The sequence below is a fragment of the Falco rusticolus genome, chromosome 1 (assembly GCF_015220075.1).
Source record: "Falco rusticolus isolate bFalRus1 chromosome 1, bFalRus1.pri, whole genome shotgun sequence".
Taxonomy (NCBI): domain Eukaryota; kingdom Metazoa; phylum Chordata; class Aves; order Falconiformes; family Falconidae; genus Falco; species Falco rusticolus.
Genome location: NC_051187.1, coordinates 1,220,172 through 1,241,915, shown reverse-complemented (window position 1 = coordinate 1,241,915; position 21,744 = coordinate 1,220,172). Strand labels below are relative to the sequence as shown.

The 21,744-nt window shown below is 62.2% G+C and overlaps 2 protein-coding genes across 18 annotated transcripts in view; one reads left to right on the top strand and one right to left on the bottom strand.

The window, feature by feature from the left end:
• AATK (apoptosis associated tyrosine kinase) overlaps window positions 1-13,519 on the top strand; it is a 29,609-nt gene extending 16,090 nt beyond the window's left edge. For 6 of the 7 annotated variants that reach the window (XM_037403834.1, XM_037403816.1, XM_037403863.1 and 3 more), the window contains 8 exons: window positions 384-505; window positions 705-854; window positions 958-4,102; window positions 4,254-4,401; window positions 4,491-4,736; window positions 4,922-5,136; window positions 6,031-6,119; window positions 7,510-13,519. In XM_037403834.1, the coding sequence (XP_037259731.1) occupies window positions 384-505; window positions 705-854; window positions 958-4,102; window positions 4,254-4,401; window positions 4,491-4,736; window positions 4,922-4,950 (3,840 nt within the window). In that variant the 3' untranslated portion in view covers window positions 4,951-5,136; window positions 6,031-6,119; window positions 7,510-13,519. The remainder of the gene's footprint in view (window positions 1-383; window positions 506-704; window positions 855-957; window positions 4,103-4,253; window positions 4,402-4,490; window positions 4,737-4,921; window positions 5,137-6,030; window positions 6,120-7,509) is intronic. The other variant, XM_037403825.1, reaches the window with a different exon arrangement.
• BAIAP2 (BAR/IMD domain containing adaptor protein 2) overlaps window positions 7,150-21,744 on the bottom strand; it is a 48,392-nt gene continuing 33,797 nt past the window's right edge. The window contains exons 7-16 of one of the 11 annotated variants that reach the window (XM_037403919.1): window positions 20,604-20,756; window positions 18,194-18,421; window positions 17,344-17,545; window positions 16,621-16,822; window positions 16,450-16,518; window positions 16,042-16,204; window positions 15,667-15,765; window positions 14,225-14,259; window positions 11,595-11,642; window positions 7,150-11,277 (exon numbers count right to left, since the gene is read on the bottom strand). In XM_037403919.1, coding sequence (XP_037259816.1) covers window positions 11,615-11,642; window positions 14,225-14,259; window positions 15,667-15,765; window positions 16,042-16,204; window positions 16,450-16,518; window positions 16,621-16,822; window positions 17,344-17,545; window positions 18,194-18,421; window positions 20,604-20,756 — 1,179 coding nt within the window. In that variant the 3' untranslated portion in view covers window positions 7,150-11,277; window positions 11,595-11,614. Of the gene's footprint in view, window positions 13,612-14,224; window positions 14,260-15,666; window positions 15,766-16,041; window positions 16,205-16,449; window positions 16,519-16,620; window positions 16,823-17,343; window positions 17,546-18,193; window positions 18,422-20,603; window positions 20,757-21,744 lie in introns of all 11 variants that reach the window. The other 10 variants (XM_037403910.1, XM_037403893.1, XM_037403901.1 and 7 more) reach the window with 10 other exon arrangements.

Below are 21,744 nucleotides of genomic sequence, written 5' to 3'. Positions count from 1 at the left end.
CAGGGCCAGGTCCCTGCAGGCAGCTGCCAGCACATCAGCGTGGGGGGGCTGGCTGTCTGTCCCTGTCTGACCATCCCGCTGGTTCCTGGCTGCTCGCAGCTCCCGGCAGGGCTGGGATTGCAGGGCTGGGGCTGGGGGGGGCTCAGGGTGGGCAGCCAGGGGCAGCTGGCAGAGGGGAAGGAAGGATGCGCTGGGAGGCAGAAGGGAGAGGTGGGTGCCAGGAGGAGCGGAGCGAGTGGAGCACATGCCAGGGGGGATCGGGGAGCTGGGGTGCAGTGATGGGTGGCCGGGGAGGGCAGGGGGTGGCTCTTGCTGTGGTGTGGCCAGTCCCTTACGTGTAGGTTTGACGTTCTCTTCTCGTACTGACCCTGCATACTTGGCAGGACGACTACTTTGTGACGGCCGACCAGCTGTGGGTGCCGCTGCGCTGGATCGCACCCGAGCTCATCGATGAAGTGCATGGCAACCTGCTCATCGTGGACCAGACCAAGTCCAGCAACGTCTGGTGAGTGGGGTCTTGGGGGGTACTGGGGGCTGTTGCCAGGCACGGCATGGGCTGGTGGCCGGAGGGTGCAGGGGGAAGTGTCTGCCAGGAGTGCAGCCGCAGTAGGATGCATCAGGGTGGATTGTTTTTGGGGCTGCTGGCTGGTATCGAGGCGGGGTGTCCCCATCCCCACCCCCAGCATCCCCTGCCCTGCCCGCAGGTCGCTGGGTGTCACCATCTGGGAGCTGTTTGAGCTGGGCAGCCAGCCCTATGACCACTACTCCGATCGGCAAGTGCTTGCCTATGCCATCAAGGAGCAGCAGCTCAAGCTGCCCAAGCCCCAGCTGAAGCTCTCGCTGTCAGAGCGCTGGTGAGGACCTGGGCCGGGCTGCGGCCACATCCTGCCCCCTCCCCTCTCCCGGTCCCCAGGTGGGCAGGGGGCTGGGGCTGACCCTCACCCCTCGCCACGCCAGGTACGAGGTGATGCAGTTCTGCTGGCTGCAGCCGGAGCAGCGCCCGACGGCAGAGGAGGTGCACCTCCTGCTTTCCTACCTCTGCGCCAAAGGGGCGACGGAAGTGGAGGAGGAGTTTGAGAAGCGCTGGAACTCCATGAAACCCAACGGCAGTGCCAGCGCCAGCCACCACGGCCCCGAGCTCTCCTCCTTCCCGCTGCTGGAGCAGTTCTCGGCCGATGGCTTCCCCTCAGATGGGGATGACATCCTGACTGTCATGGAGACCAGTCACGGCCTCAATTTCGAGTACAAGTGGGAGCACACCAAGACCGAGCACTTCCAGGCACCTCTGGGGTCCCTGAGCCCCAGCAGCGCCGCCCGGTACCACGACCTCTACTACCCGGCCACGACGGCGGGGCGCCTGAGCCTGGGGGTCTCGCCCTCCTGCTACGAGTGCAAGCCGCCGGGCTGCCCCAGCCTGCCGGCCCCCGGTGTGGTGCCCATCCTGGGTGCCCACAGCCCCTCGCTGGGCAGCGAGTACTACATCCGCATCGAGGGGCCTGGGGAGGGCGGCGCCGAGCTGGACTATGCCATGTGCGCCTACAGCCCTGCGGGTGAGCGGGGGTCCCTGCGCCCCCCATCCTGCTGGAGAGCCCAGGGTGCCCAGAGTGGCAGCACGTACGACTCCGACAGCAGCCCCACCGTCTCCCTCAGCATGGAGCCGCTGCTGGGCCACGCGCCGGCGGCCGAGGGCTCCTGGGAGTGTGCCGAGTACTACCCCTACCCCTGTCCGGGGCAGGAGCCGCAGGGCTACGAGCCGTCCCCCAGCCATGGGGCCGAGGGGTACCTGCTGGAGCAGGAGCCCACCCAGCCAGGGAGCCAGAACTGGGCCATCCCCGCCTTCCAGCCCAGCATCTTCACCGACCCCCTGGGCGTCTCCCCGTCGGTGAACTGCACCTACAGCCCCCGGGAGTACGGGGAGCCGCAGGCACCCCTGCCGGGCGGGCGGCTGTTGGGGCAGAGCGGGGCCCGGCCGGACAGCGTGGCGCTGGAGCTGGGCGAGGACAGCCCCCCCGGTGCCCCCCGCCCGCAGGGTGCGAGCCCCCTGGTTCAGCGGCAGCCCTGGGCCTCCAACAGCTCCTCCAACAACAACATTGGCAGTGGCAGCCCCGCGTCCCGCGAACCCCCGGCTGGCGACAGCTGGTGCTACCGCCGTATGATCACCTTCCGGGGGCTGATGGCCAAGCCGCTGGGCACCGTGCCACGCGGCCAGCCCCAGCTCGGGGGGTCCCCGCCGGGCCACGACTTCCGCCGCCCGCGGCAGGATCAGCCCCCCGGCACTGCCGGCGGCTCCTCCTCTCCGTGCCGCTCGCCCTCCCCGCGGCGTCAGGCCTGGCACAGCCGTGACTCATCAACCTCCGGCCGCTCGCAGGCAGCAGCGCTGGCTGCCAGCCCCGGCACACCGTGGGGCCCCGGCACGGCCCTGCCAGCTCCGGCAGGGGCCCAGCACGATGCCCACCCGGATGAGAGCGTGGAGGGGAGCAGCCCTGCGTGCAGCCCCCTGCCCCACGCCATGGCTGCAGTGGGGCTGGGGGAGGCCACCCCCGTGGCTGGCACCACCGTGACGAACGCCGGATCCCCCACAGAGCCTGGCACAGACAGCACCCAGCCTGCACCGGAGACCGCCGAGGCACCCACGCCGGTGCCCGGGGAGGCTGCCACTGACAGTGGCACATGCGCTGCCAGCAACGTGGACCGGACACCAGACAAGACATTCTCCAGCTCTAGCTTCCCCAGCGCCGACGAGGGGAGCGATGAGGACACAGCTGAGCTGACCTCTGGCGTCTTCACTGACTTCTCCGGGGACTATGTGGAGCGGGTGGAGGCGGCCCCAGTGTTGAAGTCCCTGCAGAAGCAGGTGGGGACGCCAGACTCCCTGGAGTCGCTGGACATCCCCTCCACAGCCAGCTCCTGCGAGGTCTTCAGCCCCACCGCCTTTGCGCCCGCCGGCCAGCCCAAGGCCCTTGACAGTGGCTATGACACTGAGAACAATGAGTCCCCTGAGTTTGTCCTCAAAGAGCCCCATGAGCCCCGAGAGGCAGAGGCCTTCAGCCAGCTGGGGAAGCCACCCCCGGGGCTACCGGGGGGCGAGGGCTTGGCCCCCGAAACGCAGCTCTCCACCTCCTTGGGGGCTGAGCTGCACAGCCTCGTTGAGAAGAACCCCTACCGCGACTCTGCCTACTTCTCCGACTACGACACTGAGGCTGAGCGCGGCCCCAAGGACGAGGAGGACAGTGATGGGTCCCAGACCCCAGAGGCAGAGGAGGTTCCCCGGTCCCCTGCGCAGGACCTAGGGCGAGCCCCCATGCTGGGAGAGGACCCACTGCACCCCCCGGGAGCACCCAGCAGCCCCCCAGCAGCGCCTGGCCTCGAGGTGGCAGTGGATGTGCTGGCAGCGGGGGTTTTGGTGGGGGACTGGCAGGGTGCAGAGGCGGGGAGCACCCCGGCCACCCCCGCGGGGCAGGTGCCTGGCACCGAGCAGCGACCCGCTGGCACGGGGCTGGTGCCGGGCAGCTCTGCGCGCCCCAGTGGGGACGTCTGTCCCCCGGGCTCTGTGCCACCCAAGGCTTTCTTCTTGACCCCGGTGCTGGCGAGCCCTGGGGAGCCGGTGTCCATCCGAGGGACCCACATGCCCGAGGGCCCCCCTGGACTTGGGGGAGCCGTGGCTCAGGGTGAACAGACTGTGCCCTCCACGCCGGGGCTGCCCCTGGAGGGGACTGGGGTGGGCGATGCACCAGGGGGTCCCAGCACACTGCTACGGGGGGGTGACTTTCCCCCCGGCCTCTCCCCACTCCTGTCTGCCCGGGAGCCACGGCCGGCTGCCCCCGAGTGCTGTGAGGAGCCGGAGGAGGAGGAGGAGGACACGGAGGATAGCGACGAGTCAGACGAGGAGCTGCGCTGCTACAACATCCAGGAGCAAAGCGAGGAGAGCGAGGAGGAGCCGGCGGCCGTGCCCATCGTGGTGGCCGAAAGCCAGAGCAGCAGGAACCTGCGCAGCCTTCTCAAGATGCCCAGCCTGCTCTCCGAGTCCTTCTGCGAGGACCTGGAGCGCAAGAAGAAGGCCGTCTCCTTCTACGATGATGTTACCATCTACCTCTTCGACCAGGTGGGTGACCGTGGGGTGGGCAGACCTGGGCGCTGGGCACAGCCCCGCTGCCTTGTCGGATGCCATCCTTGTGCACAGGGACCGGTGGTGGGAGCCATCCCCAGGTGTGCCACCAGTGAGGGTCCCTTTCTGCCCATCTCCCCTTGTGCAGGAAAGCCCCACGCGGGAGCTGGCTGAGCAGAGCTTCCCGGAGCCCCCCCCGCCTTTGGGGCAGCCCCCCGCCGGCAGCAGCCCCCCCAGCCCAGCAGACAGGCTGAGCACCTCGGATGACTCCTCAGACGGCAATGCCTCGGAAGAGAGTGAGGGGCTGGGGGGTTATGGGGGGGGTGGCAGGCCGGGCTGTGGCAACCCTCGCAGTGGGCTTAGCTCCCTTGCTCTTGTGTCGCAGGTGGTGGCTTCGAGTGGGATGACGACTTTCCGCTCATGCCGGTGAAGCCGTCCCTGATGGCCTCACTGACGGGGACATCGACAGAGCCCGACGCGGCTGTACCTGAGCTGCCCACCCTGCCCGCACTGGTGCCGGCACAGAAACAGGTGCTGCCCATCCAGTTCTCCCGGTTCACGGTCTCGCCTGCCCCGGTGTCCCGGTTCTCCATCACCCACGTCTCTGACTCTGACATGGACTCCATAGGAGGTGAGTCCCCCTGGCGTGCTGCTGGGTGGGCGGCTGGGACCCCCTGCCACCCTCAGCACTCCGGAAAGCTGCTGTCCCTCAGTGCCAGCCGTGGTGGGAGCCAGCAGCATGTGGGACGCTCCATGGGGATGGGTGTCCCACGGGAGCGCTGGGACCCACTCATGCTGCTTCTCTGCTCATTGCAGGCAGCAGCGAAGACGGCGACCGGGAGTGAGCCAGCAGGGATGCCGGCCAGGCAGTGCCCCGGCACTGGCACCCGTGCAGGATGGCGGGACCGGGAGCGGGGTCTGGCTGTGGGCTCCCAGACCGCGCTCTGGATTTTTTTTAGGCAGATTTTATCGGAAGGAGCTCGTTTGCTGCTGCGAGTGGGAGCGGGGCCGGCAGGGCCCGGGGCCAGGCGGTGGGTGACAGCTGTGCGCGTGTGTGTGTGTGTGTGTGTGTGTGTGTGCGTGCGTGTGGCGCTGTGTGTGTGTGTGTATAAATAGACACACATATATATATATACATATATATATATATAAAAAAAATTATAGCATTTAAAGGGTAGTGCCCTGACCTTGCTAACATTTGCCGAGTGTCCCCCCCAGTGAAGTCTTCCCCCTTGGCTTCTTGCCCACGTGTGCTCCCCGAGGCAGTGTTTGTCCCCACACGCCCATGCCGCCCCTCCTCTGTGCCGTGCACTTGGTCTTGCACCTCGTGGTGGCTTGGCCGCCCCACGGCATTTGACAGCAAGGGGCTGCCGGCTGCTGCCACTGCTTGATGTTGCCTCGAGTGCACCCGCTCCTGTGCCGGGGCTGCTGCTGACTCTCGTGCCCCCTGTGCCCAGGGTGGGCAGCATGGCTTGGGGGGGCGCTGGGGAGCTCCCCCTTCCCTTGCATTTTGGGGAGCAGTCCTGGCCCGGTGAGGGACCCTGAGGGCTGGCGGGACCCTTGCCCTGCTGCAGTGGGGAGCAGCACGAGGAGGGCTGGTGGGGGGGTGGTCCCGGCTGCCACCCACATGGGGTGGACCCCCGGGACCCACCTATTTTTGTATTTAAAGAAAAAGGATAAAAAAAATCCAAACCCACCCTAAAAACAAAACTTGCTGTTGACTGAACCCACAGTGATGCGATTTTAAGTTAGTGCTGCCAAAGATACATAACGAGGCGGGGGGGGGTGGGGGGGTGGGGGTGGGGGGGGGAGGGGGTGGGCGCTTGCAGTTCTTTGTTCCATTTTTTTTTGTTTGTTTGTTTTGTTTTGGGTTTGTTGGGGTTTTTTTTATTCATTTGAGGCTTAGGATAATTGTGCAATTCCAGCTTCCAGAAGGAAATGGAAGTAAAGCGGAGCTGAGCGAAACCTTGAAATCAGGGCTGGTTCCTTTGGGGTCTATAGACCAAACCCTGAGGTGAGAAATGCCCCCCCACCCCCACCCTCCGCCCCATCCCCTGCAGCCCCCCTGGCTCCCACCACCCCCCATGCACATGGGGTGAGGGCACACGTGCTCGTGCACGGACACACGTGTGCACGGACACACACACGCACCTACGTGGCATGGGGCAGGTGCTGGGGCTGGGGGGTTTCTGCTCCACACCAGGGCCCAGTGCCGTGGGACGAGCCTGTCCCTGGCTCAGCACATCTCCGGCACCACAGCGCTGCTCGGGGCCCAGCCTGGTGCTGGGTGCTGGCAGCACCGCGCTTGCCCACCCTTTGCCCACCTTCATGGGCAGCCCAGCCTGGAGCAGGGTCCCCAGCTGGGGCCCTCTTGGTGGGCAGAATGCTGCTGTAGGGGCCCAGGGGGCTGTGCCTCCCACCCCCACCGCCACCCCCACCCCACTCCCAGGGGACAGCCAGGGTCCAGGTGGGACCCCAGTTTCAGCCCCAAAATCCAGGGCAGCTGTGCCTGACCCATACCATCCTCACACCCCCACCCCCACCCCCTCCCCCCGCCAGTTGGCAAGCCACTGATGACAATTACTGTTTTATTTAAGTGATTTATTTAAGCTCTAACCTGGCTTGTAACTACCTGCTCCCCCCACCCCCACAGCCCCACGCTGGCCGGTGACATGGGGTGCAGCACCCATTGCTGGTGCTGGGGTGCTGCTGGGCAGGAGTGGGATGCACCCAGGGGGGTGCCCTTCCCACAGCTCCCCCCCGCCCGGTGCCCGCCCCTCCACCCCCCCCCCCCCCCCCGTGCCCGCCCCTCCACACCCCCACCCCCACCCCCCCCCCCCCCCCGCCACCCTGGCTGCATTACAGGGGGCTTGCTCTGCATTGTGGGGTGGGGGGAGAGTTTGCTCGACCCCCCTCTCCAGGCGCCCACCTTGCACCCAGGGCGGTGGGTTGCTTGTCCTGCCCCCTGCCCAGACCCCAGCAGCCCAGGTTTGGTCTATGGTGCCGCAGGTCCCTGCCTCTGGATGGCAGCATGAGGACAGAGCTGTGTCTTGGATATTTTTTTTAATAGAAAGGCTATTATTACATTGTCTATTTTATCAATACGGGTCATAACTGCTGTATTTTTTATCAGTGCTGATTTCCATACAGCTCCCAGCATGTGTGTCAAATATCATCGGGCCAATAATAAAGTTTTTAAAATATCTTCAGCCGTTTCCTGCGCAGATCATTGCCTGGCACGCAGGGATGCTGCGCATCAGCCCGGGGCTGCTTGGGATGGAGACCAGCGATGCTCCAGGGCCAGGCGGATGCCTCTGGCCAAGGAAAACACTGGGGGTGGGAAGGGGGTAGGGGGGGATTTTATTGCTCATAAATTACTTTTTCTCACAAAAAAATTATTTCAGGTTACATCTTGCAGGTGCCACCAAGCCAGGAGGTGCAGCGAAGCCCCGGGGGCTGGCTGGAGCCCAGGGGGTTTTGCCCGGGGGGTCCCGGGGGGGCTGGAAGAGGACAACGCTGGTCCAGTGACCAAGGGGACCCCCGGCCTGCCCCCTGCCCCACGCTGGACTGTGATCCCCCAGCTCTCTCCCACCCGCTGCCCTGCTCCCCAGCAGAGCCCTTCCCCTTGCCCCTGCCCCATCTGCTTCCCCCTTCCCCTTATCTGCTCCAGCCCCGGGAGAGGAAGAAGCTGCGCGTCAACCAGCGAACCCAGCCCTCGTGTGCAGCCAGAGCCCCGGCGGCCACAGGAGAAGCTGCTGTCCTGCAGCGGAGCTGCCAGAAAGCCATCGGAGGGGACACGGCAGCGATGAGCCACCACGTCTGACTGGGGAAGAGCCCCGGCTGCATGGAATCCCACAGGCAGCGACCCCCACGCCTGGGCTCTCTGGGCTCCGCAAAGCACCGGCCCGCAGTGCACTAGCCATTAAAAAGTGCAAAATGACAAATATAACGGAAAAGGCAAAAACCTCTGAGGGCATTGCCCCCCGCCCCGTGCTCCTGTGCTGCCTGGCACACCACCGCCCACCCGCAGGAGACACGGTTCCTGCCTGGAAACCCCCTTCTCCCTGGCTCTGGCAAGGGTGCGACCCCCGGCGCGCTGGCTCGGCTCGGAGCGAGCGGCAGCTGGGAGCTGCGGGAACTGCCCAGGAGCCAGCTTGCTCGTGGGCACACACCCCAGCAATAAGCTTAGCAAGTATATATATATATTTATCTACATCTATCTCTTTCTCATGCAGCCCTAGTAACAGAGGAAGAGCAAAGAGCCAAGCAAAGGTCTGGATGGGAGAGCCTGTCCGAGGGGAGCAGGGTGCCCCTTCTGCCGGGAACCCCACAGCCCCAGGCACCCCAAGGCACACTTAAGCGGAGCCCTCACCTCCACAAGTATTTTTTTCCTAGCTTATATTTTACAGCAGTACCGTAACACCCTACCATATACAGAGACCTGGTGGTGCAGGGCCTCTGGGACCGGCACTGGCCCCATCCTGGCGGGGGCTGCAGTGCTGGCATCCCGCCGCCAGCATCCCACTGCTTCCCAGCCCGGGGTGGGCAGCCGGGGTCTTGCAGGAGCCTGGGAGCTGCCTACAGCTCCCACCGCCCCCTTGGCTTGCATGGGGGATCCCAGCTATCCCGCCCATCCCAGGGGTCCCTCCTGACCGGGCAGAGGGAGCAGGGGGACCGTCTCCCCGCTGCCATTGCCAGTCCACCCCACGCGAGCCCGAAGCACAGCTCACCCTGGGATTGAGGCCGTTCTCCCAGCTGTGGTGAGCTGCTGCCAAGCCTAGAAGCAACCCCGGCTGGGGGACACGCTGCCATGGCACCAGTTCTGCGCAGGCAAAGGACAGGCTACATGGCAGCGGTGGAACCCTCTGCCACCGAGACGAACAAGCTGTGTCTAGAGAAGCAAGAACTAGGGCACTAGGTTTAGCCTTTGGCTTTCAAAGCAGCAGGATTAAATAAACGCCGCCTAAAAATGAAGTCCTGGAAAGCCGGACATGCAGCGGTGAGGAGGTGGCAGCAAGTGCCGCGTGGCACGGCGGGCGCCAGCGCTCCTGGATCAGCTGATGAGCGGAGCCGAGCGGTCGTTCGTCACCGTTGGCTTCAGCTGGACGTTGGCAAAGGGGTTTCTGCAGAGAAAGAGGAAGACAGAGTTTAGCAGGAGGGATGGTGGCAGCAGGGGCCTGTGAGGACGGGGCACCGGCGCAGTGAGCGTCAACCTGCTGAGACCCCAAAAAGCTTTTGCTGCAGAGCCCAGGCGGCTCGGCTCGCTGCAGCAGCTGTGCGGGGTGTCCCTCGAGGGTCAGCCCAAGCCCCAGTGGGGCTGTCAGCCAGCCCAGGGCCACCAGCCCTGACCCCCCTCGGTCCAGCAGCATTTGGGAAGGGATTAAGCTGGAGATGCTCTGCCCTGCAGAGCCTTGGGCCAAGCTGGCCCCGCTTTTCTGCCTCTATCCCAGTTAAACCTATGGTGGATGTAAGAGATGAGCTGGCAAGGGCGCCGCATATGGGATGTTCTCCTCCATCGCTCTGCAGCAGGCCCAAAACTGGGGCTGCCAAGGGGGCTCAGGGCTCGAGAAGCTGCTCCAGCCCCCCCTGGCTGGGCTTAAGTGGGAGCCCCCTGACATCAGCACCGTGCCACTGTGGGAGCAGGTGGCTATGGCTCCCTGTCTGCCATGGGCTGCATGGGGACCCCCCAGCCAAGCTGTGCCAGCTGAGCAGCCTGTGAAGCAGCCAAATATCTGGGGCAGCAGAGCCCGGGAGCGCCAGGTGAGCCGGCTGCACTGGAGCTCGGCAGGGCCACGAGAGCCAGCACAGCCCAGCTCCCGGCAGCCCACCCCCCTGAGGGATTACCTACCTGGGGCATCCCCAGAGCCATTCCAGTGCCCCCAGCACCCACTGGCTATGGCAGCGTGCTCCATGTTCAGCCCATGGCTGCACACAGCATCTGCAAATTGCACAGGTCCCACGGCTGGGACAAGGGCTGCTGTGTGGGGTGCTGTGACATGGGGAGCACTCTTACCTGCCCTGAGGAGGTCCCCTCTGTCCCCTCCTGGCAGGATGGGCAGGATTTAACTCCCAGAGGATGCAGGCAGCTATGGGGGTACCACTGACTGCCTGTGGTGCACAGTCACCCTGTGCTGTCTGCAGCCATCAGGTCCAAACCTGCACCAGGCACAGTGGCCAAGGGAGCCACCGAGCACCCCTGCAGCCCCCTGCCCCCCTGCAGCCCCTGCCTCTCCTGCCTGCAGGCAGACAGCCCTCCCCTGCCTGGCTGGCCCCAGCCCTCCCTGGGGAGCTGCGCAAACCCTCTCCTTCCTGCAGCGGTGGCAATGGTGGTGTGCCTGCACCGGCGAGCCCTGCTCGGCCCCCAGCACTGCCACAGCTGGGTCCCACGGCTGACAGGTCTCCCCCATGGGGCACAGCCCTGCTGTCCCCAGAGACGGGCGCAGGCGAACCGTTAGCCACACAAACAGGACCGTGGGGTTAAGCCACATCAGGAGCAGCCGTGGTTACTGGCGACCTCCCCCTGGACCCAGGCAGCTTTGGGACATCCCCAACCACCTCCTGTGGGGCACGGGACAAGGCCTGGTCCCCGCAGGCCCCCTGGAAGGGCGCTCGCTGCCTCCCCCCGGTCATCCCTCGCCTCTCCACATGTGCTTTTGCTTTCCTCAGAAGATAAATGGCTTTTGCTTAAAAATAGGGTAATTAATTTCCCACCTAATTAATGCAGATTCTTAGATCACTTCCCCCCCCCCCCCAGGATGCCAAAATAGATTCTCAGGACTGGAGGGAGTGGAAAGGTTGCTTTGATGAGTCACCAGGGGTTATTATTTAACTATTTTTGTTCTGGCAGACAAGAGCCATTGGGATGGGAGCTCGCAGCATTGGCAGCCACAGGGAAAACAAGCTCACAAATCAAAGAGAAACAGGAAAGGGGCTCTCCTGGGCTCTGCAATGCCAGCGAGGTGGGTCTCAGCTCCTGGGAAAGCTCCTCCATCCCTGCCCTGGGGCCACAGCCGGGGTGGGGACCAGGAGGCTCCCAAGATGTGTCCCCAGGGCACTATACAAGCAAAAGAAGCTGCTCAAAAAACTTGACATTAGTGCGGATCTGCTCTGTCCCACAGGAGAGGGCTGGGTCCGGTGATGCAGCGCCTAGGCACTGGTGGGACAGCGGACACCTACAACCAAAGAAGCTGGTTATGGGGAGCAGGGGAAGCAGCAGGAGCAGGAGGAGCAGCTCAGCGTCCCCAGGGGAAGCGTGGCCCCAGCAGGCTGCCCAGCGTGGCAGCGGTGTGAGGAGCCGTGCAGATGCAGTGCGGTCAGACCCGGAGCTCCCGCCACCGGGATGGGGACAAGCGGTGACTGAGGGAGGGGATGCACTCGGCCGGGTGCAGGGGGGGAAGCAGAGCGGTGGCACCGTCCCCGTGCAGCCCCACGGCCTGCCCAGCACCAGCGCACCCAGGGCTCAGCCCCCCCCACCAGACCATCAACTTACTAACTACGGACAGGGGCACCTCAAAACCTGGCCACTTCAACATCGGGGCTGCAAGGGAAAGAGAAGGCAGGTTGGAGGACACCGGGATGCGCTCCGACCCCTTGACGGGAACAGAAGGTGTTGGTTAAGGAGACACGAGGTTTGGCTTTTGATGTGAGCACCCATCGGCTGCACTGCACACAGCACCTCCGGGCAGAGGAAGCAGGAAGAAAAAGAAGAAAAAGGAGGAAAAGTCATGTTTATCAAGTCACTGGTGCTGCCCGCCGGCTCCCTGCAAGGAGGGGAAGGAAGGGCACGGCCACAGCCGGGGCGCCGGGAGCCACCTGCAGAGGGGAGAGGCCAGGCACGGCAGGGGCTACGGAAGGGAGGCGGGGGGCTTCCTTCCCCCTGCCCCAGCCATCGCAGCTTTCCCACCACCGCCAGGATGGGAAAGCGCAGCCGTGGCATGCGGCAGCATCCCCTCCAGCCACACACACAGGAGGGACCCGGCCCTTAAACAGTTTTAGCTGCTCCCGCTCAGCAAAGCTGTTTAAAGCCTTCAGGGGCTGAGCACAGGCAGGCAGCACCCAGCATCTCCGACAGCCACCAAATGCCAAGGGGATGGAGAACAGACAAAAAAAAAAAAAAAAAAAAGGGAAAAACCCCCAACAAACATGGCAATGTGCAACGGGCAATGCAGGCAGTGATGGGCAGCACACAGGCACGGCAGCTGAAAAAGACACCGAGGCCCAGCTCAATGCAATAAATAAAACTTTTATTCAAACAATAACTCAGTACAGGGCACATTTCTCTCTGGCTTTTAAAAAAGTTTTTTCAGCACTTCACAATCTCCATACAGGCTTTGCTAGGCTGGGATTCCCCCCCCCCCCCGCCCCCTACGTTCAGTCATTCAGCAGGAAATATTCTGGGTTAAAAATCTTTAGCAAAATTAGGACATTAATGCAGGAGGGTCTAGTCACAATATGCCCACAGGCAAGTATATAAAACAAAAACTTGTCTGTGTGTGTGTGTCTGTATTGCCAGCAATGTCCCAGTAAACAGGCAATGTAGGAGGTTTTAAAAATCACATCAGAAAAAGAAAGCGTGTACAGCTTTGCAGTGAAGACAGCCACGGGCACTGGAAGGGCAACGGCCAGCCTCGGCTGGGGGAGCGGGACCCCAAGTGCCGAGGCAAGAGCCCCCTGGGTGCTGCCGAGCCCCCTGGCACAGCACGGGGGCTGCCTTGCTCAAGCCCAGTGTAGGGATGCGAGCACGCCCGTGGACGGCTCAGCGCCAGCCCCCAGTGCTAAACGTGAGGTAACAATACTTGCTACAAAAAATATATATATATTTATAAAACAACCAGGAGTGACCCTTCCAGGGGGGGATGCCAGCTGCACCCCGCAGCTGGCAGGACCCCAGGTGAGAAGCAGCCCTTTCCCCAGGGCAGGAGCCCTGCCCTATCTGCTTCTCCCAAAGCCACTGCAGCAGGCAGTGGGATGGAAGCGGATGAGGCCAAGGGGGACACATGGGGCTGCTGCCCCCCACCCCCCCCGGGAACAGCATCTGGGCACGGGCATCCCAGATGCTCAGTAACAGTACGGACACCAGAGGCCATGCATATTTTTTTTTTTGTTCCAGTCTGGGAGGTTTTGTCCAGGCTGGCACGCAGGGGCTGGCATGCAGCCCCAGAGGAGGGATAGTGCATCGCTAACATTCACACGGGAGTACAAAAACCGGGTCCCACTACAATGTAAACTGCATCCAGGCTGCTTCAAAGTGAGCACAGACCGATCGGCAGTTTCTGCTCTGAAAAGGCTTCAGAAACAAGGGCACTGTGAACACCAGGGAGGGGTGGAGAAGCACCATGGTTTCCTTGAAGATCACAAGAGTTTAAAATCCAAAAGTAGAGAAACAAGGGGGAAAAGGAAAAAAAAAAAGAAAAAAAGAGGGAAAGAAGCAGAAAGCTCTTCCAAGCAGCAAGGGCTGCTGCTAGCCAAGGTGTCCTCACACCGTTGATACCAAACTGCTGCTGCCGCTGTGGAACAAAGCACAGGAGACTGCCAGGGGGGCCGGGAGTGCCGGCGCACGCCACGAGGTAGCACTGTGCCCAGGAGCCCAGCTCCCAGCACGACACCACGGGGACTGGCACCAACACCCTGGCGGGCTTGACCCCTGCCCATCACTGCTGGGCTCGCAGCCCATGCCTGTGGGCTCAGGTTGTCCCCAAGAGCGAGACCTGGTGGTTCCAAGGCAGAGGGAATGGGGACAGAGGAGCCGCTGGGTGGGAGAAGGTGTCGGGAAAGACCCCGGGAGCACGCACTCTTGGGGGCATCACTATCTGGGCACAAGCCCAGAGGAAGTTGGGGAGATGCAACTCTGGAGGAGCACAAGCCTTGGTGGGGTGCAAGGTTGGGGACACAGGGGCTGGCCCCTGGGACCTGCCCTCCTCCCCGGGGAGACTCTGGGTCCCTCCACACTCGCAGACAAAACCTGCATCGCATCCTCTACCACATAGCCCCATCCCAGCCACTGCCTGCCCCCAGGGAGCCCATGCAGGGACCCCCGTGGGGACACAGCACCACAGCTTCACGCAGAGCCAACACCAACAGTTCAGTTCCAGGTAACACAACAGGAAGGTGAAGTCTTACCTGCTGACGGACCTTGTCCCGTAGTCATCGAGACCCTGTGGAGAGGAGGGGAGGAAGCGCAGTGAGGGGTGGGGAACGTGGGCTCAGGTGCCACTGGGGGGGTCACACAAACAGACCAAAGTGCATTGGGAGCCAGGGATACCAGGGCCGAGGGGCCAATGCATTTGGAGAGGAAAGGGAGACACAGAGATGATTTGAATGGGATACAGACAGCGGGTAGTAAAGCTGCTCCGCTCTTGCAGAGCGGGACTTTTATCTGGCAAGACAAGGGACAGCAAAAGCTCAGAGAGCCCCAGTGCGCCCTGCCCAGCCCTGCCGTGGCGCACAGCTCCAGTGCCTTCAAGATGCAAGACACTCGAAAAAGAACTGGATAAGTCTGAGAGACACTAGTGAGATGTTCTGTGGAGGGAGGTGTTTGTCTGTATTAAATCCCACCAGAAACCCACAGGGTTTTGGACCATTTTCTCTTTCAGTTGGTACCAAACAGCCTTTGCAGCGGGGAAGGACCACACTGGCCTGAGGAGCAGATGGGGACCGGGCTCAGAGGATGTGCCCTGGGGTATGACTGCGGAGCAGCTCTGCTCTCCCTGACAAGCATGGCACTGCTCCAGGAGGAAGCAAGAGCCACTGGTCTCCGAGCTGGCACACGCACCAGGGATCAGAGACCTGTGTTCCCACCGTCCTGGGAATGCTCCCAATCACAAAACCTCAAAATCAGCAGCAAACCCAGCAAATGGCAAGAAGTGGAGCTGCACTTCTGTCCCATCCCCTGCAGAGAGGGCCACATCCTGGCTGGAGCTGCCACCGCTCCAGAGCGCCCTGCCAAAGGGTTGGGTGCTGCATGGCCACCTCTCCCCACCTGCTGGCACATGCTGAGCACTCTGGGGAAGCCAGCATGGCTCATTCCACCATCTCATCTGGTGGGGAAGCCCCACTCTGCCGATGGCTCCTGGGTTAAGCTGACCTCATCCACGTGTGCATCCTCCCCAGGTCGTTACCTGAGGAGCCCTGAGCTTGTTTTGGACAGCCACCAACACCCTGGCTGGGTCTGCCCCAGCCTCGTACACTCATCCCAGTGCCCCCACAGGACCATCACCAGCTTGAATTGGCATGTGCCAGAGAAAACGCTTCCAGCTGCCTGTGAACAGCCTGTTTCTGGTGGGAGGCTCCCATGGAGTCGGCAAGTGTTGTCCTTTGGGGGTTTACGGTGCTGTTTTGTGCCTTTCACTTGCTGCACCTTGCCTGTTCTACCTAGGTGAGCCAAACCGGCTGGTCCTCCCCATCTACTGCTCCTGCTCTCTCCCTGCATCCCCTTGTCCCTTTTCCCTAGGAGAGATGCTCAGCAGGAGTCAAGGCCCCAGGCAAGGCACATGTGTCACCAGGCAAAAAACAGCCAACTGCCCGTAAATCCCAAGGGAAACATTGCGTGTGTTTGGACTTACAGCTGTCGACCTAGTGTAAGGTTTGTAGTGAGCCGAGGGTGGTTGGCAGAGGCCACTGGAATAGTCTTTAATTGCACACCCATAGGGCATTAGGTAGTCCTACAAACAACGAACACAGGTTGGAGAGCAGCCCTCCTGCACCCACATGCCACCTACACCACGCCAGGATGGAGAACGCGCTTTAACAAATTTCATCCTTCTGCTTTAAACCCACAGGCAGGACGGAGAAGTTGCAGACACCCGGGCCACCATGCACCGGGCTGCAGCAGGGATTAACACCCAGGGATTTGTTCAAGCATCTCCTGTTTTTATAAGAGGTTCCCGCCCACCCCCTCCCCCCAGAGTGGGAGAAGCCCCCAGGGCCCGCGGGCTCACCTGGGAGAAGGCAGGCACAGCCACGCTGTACGGCCTCTGCTTGAAGGTGTTGACGCCCTGTGCCGGGAAGGCTTGGGAGGCCATGCCGTAGTCGGGCGGCGGGATGGCGATGTCGTCCTTGTCCAGCAAGTTGCCGGTGCTGCTGCTCTTCCCTTGCTGCAGGCTGGGGGGGGGGAGCCCAAGGCAGAGGCATCAGCACAAGCCCACCCCAGGCTGAGACCCCATGTGGCCAGTCCACCCGTGGCGGGGGACCCCACAGCCAAAGCCCCCCGCCCCAAACCAGCTACCACCCGTCTGCACTGGGAGTTATTCCTAACGACACTGCTGTGGGGAAGCGGGGTACTCCCGTGCTGAGCCCACACGCCTGCCCCAAGAGGGGCGCAGGCACCCACCCACCGATGCTCCTACCTCGCGTGGACGCGCTCGCTGCCATCATTGTCGAGGACCCTCGTGTAGGAGAAAGGAAACCAGCCCCTCCTGAAAGGCAAAGGCAGGGCATGGAGCCGGACCCACGCTGTTCGGAGGATCCAGAGGCTGCACCCAGGTGCAGCGGTTCACGAGGACAGCCACCGCACTCACAGTTTTGTTTTCTCGCTCTCCCCGTAATGCCAGCCGTCCCTGGCCTCTGGCACCAGCAGCGTGATGAGGTCACCCTCCTTGAAGCTCAGGAGGGTGCTGTTATCTCCGGCAGCATGAGAGAAAATGGCCTGCACCCTTGTCCTGCCATTCCTCTCGAGCCCTGCGGCCATGGAGCTGGAGCGCGGCAGTGTCTTGTTTTCAGCTGGTGGGAGACAGAGACCACTGAGTGCCTCGAGTACCGGACACCGTGGCCATGCCCAGCCTGGCACAGCCAGGGACGGGGCAGCCCTGCCAGGAGAGGTCCCTAACCCTGCTCATTTCACCACAGGTGCCAATACAGCCTTCAGTGTGACTCACACCTTCCTTCCCCCTTCAGCAGGATCAGACCACTGCTCTGGGCATCGCCCACCAGCTGTGGCAAAGGGAGCAGCCTCCCTGTGTGCCGAGATTCCTCAGGATTCTTCCTCCTGGAAATCCTGTCTGGGGGCTGAAAGCCCACCCAGCCAAGAACCCACGGCAGAGCCCAGCTCCGCTCATTTACTACCCCCCAGGTCCAGAGGCACAAACAGCACCTGACACTAGAAGGATGCTCCCAGTCACTGCGCGGCCACCACCAGCATCCCTGGGGACCCTGCGCACTGCGCCCGGCCCCACCAAGCTCCCTGCCAGCGCTGGCCAGCCCCGCGGCACCCCACAGCCCCGGCGTGGAAGGTGGAGCCTCACCTGATGTGTAGCTGTTTTTTGGTGGCACGTTTTTGCGAACTGGGAGTGTATTGGAATAAGAGTCACTCAGCTGCTTCTGAGGCTGGGGAGGAGATAAAGATTTGGGCTGTGCTGGCTTCATCTCAGACCACTGGTTGTACCCGTCACTGTCTGGGCCTGAGACTCCGTTCATCACCGGCATGGCCTCCTGTGCCGACATGCGCTACGGAGAGAGGAGAGGAGGGGGGGAGATGGGGAACATCTTCATTAGGGCATTGCACCACTGCTCCCACAGTGGGACCAGCTCCTGGGAAGGGGGTTCACAGCAGACTGGAGCTTCAGCCTGGTCAGGTCCCCACCTAGGTGAGCAGGGGGTCACCCTCTGCAGTATTTTACTGCTCCAAGCTGCCTTGCACCTGAAATCCCTCCCGAGCTCCACTGCTCAGCTTGTGCCCCCACCACACATCCGGGGGGAGACCCTTTTCTGAAGGGCCTTTCATCCCATGGGTCACTCCAACCACTTTCTCCCACTGTTACTGGGGTACTTTGGTTCAGCCTCACAGCTCTGGGACCAGTCCGGCCAGATGGGTCCAGCTTGTGGGGTCCCCAAAGACCCCCGGCAGCTCCTGCAGCCTGCACCCCTCCACAGCTCAGCAACTGAAGCTGGATGGGACAAGGACAGGCTGCCCATCCCCATGCCAGGCTCCTTCCCACATCCCAGGGCAGTGCGTGCACGGAGCTGCCCACCTCTGTGCATCAACAACAATCCAACAAAAGGCAACTTGCTGAGGACAACGGTGACACTGGCCTGGGCTCATCCCTCCAGCTTTGCTCAGAAGGGCAGGACAGCTTCCACCACGGAGATACTTACTCCTACAAAAGGTGCCAGCTCCGGGGGAACAGGGAGAGGTTTGGCACCAGGGATGGGGTCAGAGATGATGAGGTTGGATTTGGATGTAGACAGAGGACTGGGCATAATGGTGCCATTGCTGCTGGCAGCCATCTGCTGCATCAGCTGTATAGCACGGTCCGGGATCTTGTTGGGATCCGAGCAGGACTGCTGCCACAGCGGCAGCTTCTGCGTCAGCATCTCCTTCCCCTGCAACAGAGAAGAGAGGCATAAGGGCACGGGGTGTGGAGCAGGGCACCGAGCTCTGCATCCCTCCCTGGGCAGCACTGTGCAGATCCGGAGCTGGCCTGATTCTGGCCACAAGACTGATCAGCTCCTCCATGCATGGCACAGACAAGACAAAACACAGGGACTTAGCATTTCCAGCCTCTGACGGCAGCTGAGCCAGGAAGGTGTCATGAAAAATGGAAAGGAGGAAAGGAAAAGGTAATTAATCTCCCCTGCTTATTCCAAGACATCCTGCACAGGGCAGCTCCAGGAGCAGAGGGGCTGCGGGAAACTGGGCAGGGTGCTGGGCTCCTCATGGAACAGCACCACTCAACTGAGCAGAGCAATAAAGCCTGACCAAAGGCTGGGCAGCGCACAGCCCGCACCGTGCTGTTGCCCAGGTCCTGAGGGATAAGCTTCTTGTTCAGGGCTCCTCAGCTCCAAGACCCTCCAGCCCCAGCACCCTGCAGCTAATCCCCACCGTCCCCTGCCTGTGGGCAGCACTGGCAGCCACCCACCACCACGCTCTGAGCCAAGGGGAAAAAATAATAAAAATAGAGCTAAGCTTGCCCTTATTCAGCTATATACCCATGATGCACAAGCATGCATCCCATAGTGTGACACCGGGGGAATGTCCCAAGCTGGGTCACTCCCCAGCTAAGGGCCAGGCAGACCCTCAGGCTCCTGACTCAGCACCTCTCGCCCCACAGCAGAGGGTGACCTGCGTGGCTTCGCAGCTGATCTCACCTGGAGACAACTTGGTCCCTGTGTATTAAAAAAAAAACCTCTAAAGCCAATTTCAAAGTCCCAGAACATTTCCCTGGTATCGGCCACCGGCTCCAGACGCGGCACAGCCTCACCACCCAGACTATGGCTGCTGCCAGCATCCTCTGGGAGCTGCTGGCAGCAGCGGAATGGCATTTTTAGCCGGCAAGGCCCACACCGGCTGCCAGGCTGCTGCAGGGCCAGGCACCCACGTAGCACATATGCCCATCAAGCTCTGGACGAGCCACCTGCAAAGTCCCTCTTGCAACAATCACCCTCCATTTGCTGCTGCTGCAACAAGTTTTTGGTTTCACCACGCCAGAACAATGCTGCAGGCACAGGCACCCTTACGCCGGCTGCCCCTCACCATTCCTGGGGAGGATTTTTTTCCCTCCCCCCTCCTGCACTACAGGAGGGGTTTGCATATGCCAAGCATAGATCCAGCCTGTAGCGCAGCGCGAGGACAGCACTGACTAATCCAAACTCCTTCTCCTGCTCCTCAGTGCCAAGCGCAGTGGTGACAGATGGGTGCTGTGAGCGATGGGGGGTGGCGGTGGGGAACAACCAGAACAGAAGCACAAGGCTGCGGGAGCAGCACTGGTGTTCCCAGCTCTCATCTGGATGGATTCTGCTCTGGACTAGCACAGGGGGCTGCCACTCCCCAGGCTGGTGGGCAGAAGCTCCAGCCCAGGAGACATGGGATGCCTGGGAATGGGCAAGAGGGGGTTTGGAGCAGCATTTAGTATCTGGTTTAATCCCCGCCTTTGCTAAGGCCAGGGCTGGAGTGAGCCTTGCCAGGTGGGCATCGCCACCCCCACTCCAAGTGGGAACATCGCCGCTTTGTATTTCTTCTGCTTTTGCAAGTCACTGACACGCAAGGAACCTGAGGAGCCTCTGCTAGGGCAGAGCCCTCAGACCTCTGTGACCATGATGCACAGGAGAGCTGAACCCCAGCCACCCACCACAAGCTCTCCTGTGCGGGTGAAGCTGCATGGCAGAGGGGCTGGCATCGCCTGGCTGAGCCTGATGGCGGCATACACTGCCAGCTCTGCCATCAGCACCGCCGCGCTGGCACTCTGGCAAACCACAGTCGGTCCAGTCTACCTCGTGCAGCCAGAAGCTGCTTTGAAACGCAGAGCGGCACCCATGGGAGACGTTTCCCTGCGTCAGAAGGGCAGCACCACCCCAGGACAGCCCTGCCTCTCCCAGGGCACCTTGCCTGTGGGTCACCCACTGATGCATCCTGCCGCCCGTGCCACCGGGGCCACACCAGCTGCAGCTTGCAGGTTATCAGCTTCCTCGGTAGGCAGCGGCTCGTGACAGCAGCACCCACCCGGTGATGGGGCAGCCAGGACCTGCAGTGGGCCGCAGGAACACGGCAGCAGTGGGGCTGACTCACCTTGGCATGGTAAGTGATCGCACTCTTTGCTACTGCACACTGCTTCTCTACCAGGAAGCAGAACCGTCTCCTCTCTTCTGTAAGAGCTGTCTTATAGCCGTCAGAGACGTAGTTTTCCAGCTCACCTTGCTTGTTGCTGATGGCTTCAATGTACTAGAACAGAAAGAAGAGCAAAGAGATGGCTGCCTTCCCCGCTTCGGCCACTGAGCGCCTGCCCCTCCGTGGGGCTGGCAGGGGGGCCAGCAGGCAGGGTGCCCCCCCCCCAGCACCAGACATGCACACATGTGCCTGCGTGGCCCCTCCAACCCACCCTTACTCATCGGAGCTCCCCACGCAGAGGCGCTGACTCAGCGCGTGGGCTGGCAGCCGCGGGCGGCAGGACGAGTTGTACCGCGTGCAGCCGCCCTCTCACCAAACAGGGGCCCGAGCCGTGCCGAGGCACTCATACCACCAGCGGACGCCGAGGAGGTTGCCTTGATCGCCAGGGGCTGGCAGCAGCCCCTGTAACCCCCTGCTCATCCCTGCCAGGCACCGCAGTGCACAAACCACCATGGAACCCAGTCCGGGCTGAATGCCTCTAGCATCCCCTCTGCTGCTGGTGCCTCCGCTGCATCTCTGCCTGCATGGACGCTGGGGAGCTGGGGGCCGCAGTGGGACAGCACGTGAACCCCTCCACCACACACAACCATCAGCAACAGTAGAACTACCAGCAGTTTGCATTTGCTGATCAGCCACAGCGTAAGTGGTGCAGGGAACATAGGGACAGTGCCAGGGCAGTGCTGCACGCTGGCACAGCACCTCCCTGCCCAGCTGCAAGGGGATTGCCAGGATGGCCAGTCCTTGATGCTGCACCCCAGGGCTGTGCAGACACCGGGGTCCCCATCAGCACAGGGCAGAGATGCTGCAGACCCAGCAGCGGGATGCTTCTTTGCTGGCACAGGCTCCTGCTCTGCCTACATGACTTCTGCCAGTGTGGCTGCGCCACATGGGGCTTTGCCAGCACCGTACGGGGCATGGAAGCAGCACATGAGGCCGAGCTGAGGTAGCCCAGCTGCTCAAGCTGACCTGCGCGATGCAAACTTGGCGCACAGGCTGGTTTCAGAGCAACGCCTGGGACTGCGGCGCTGCTGCTCGGCCACAC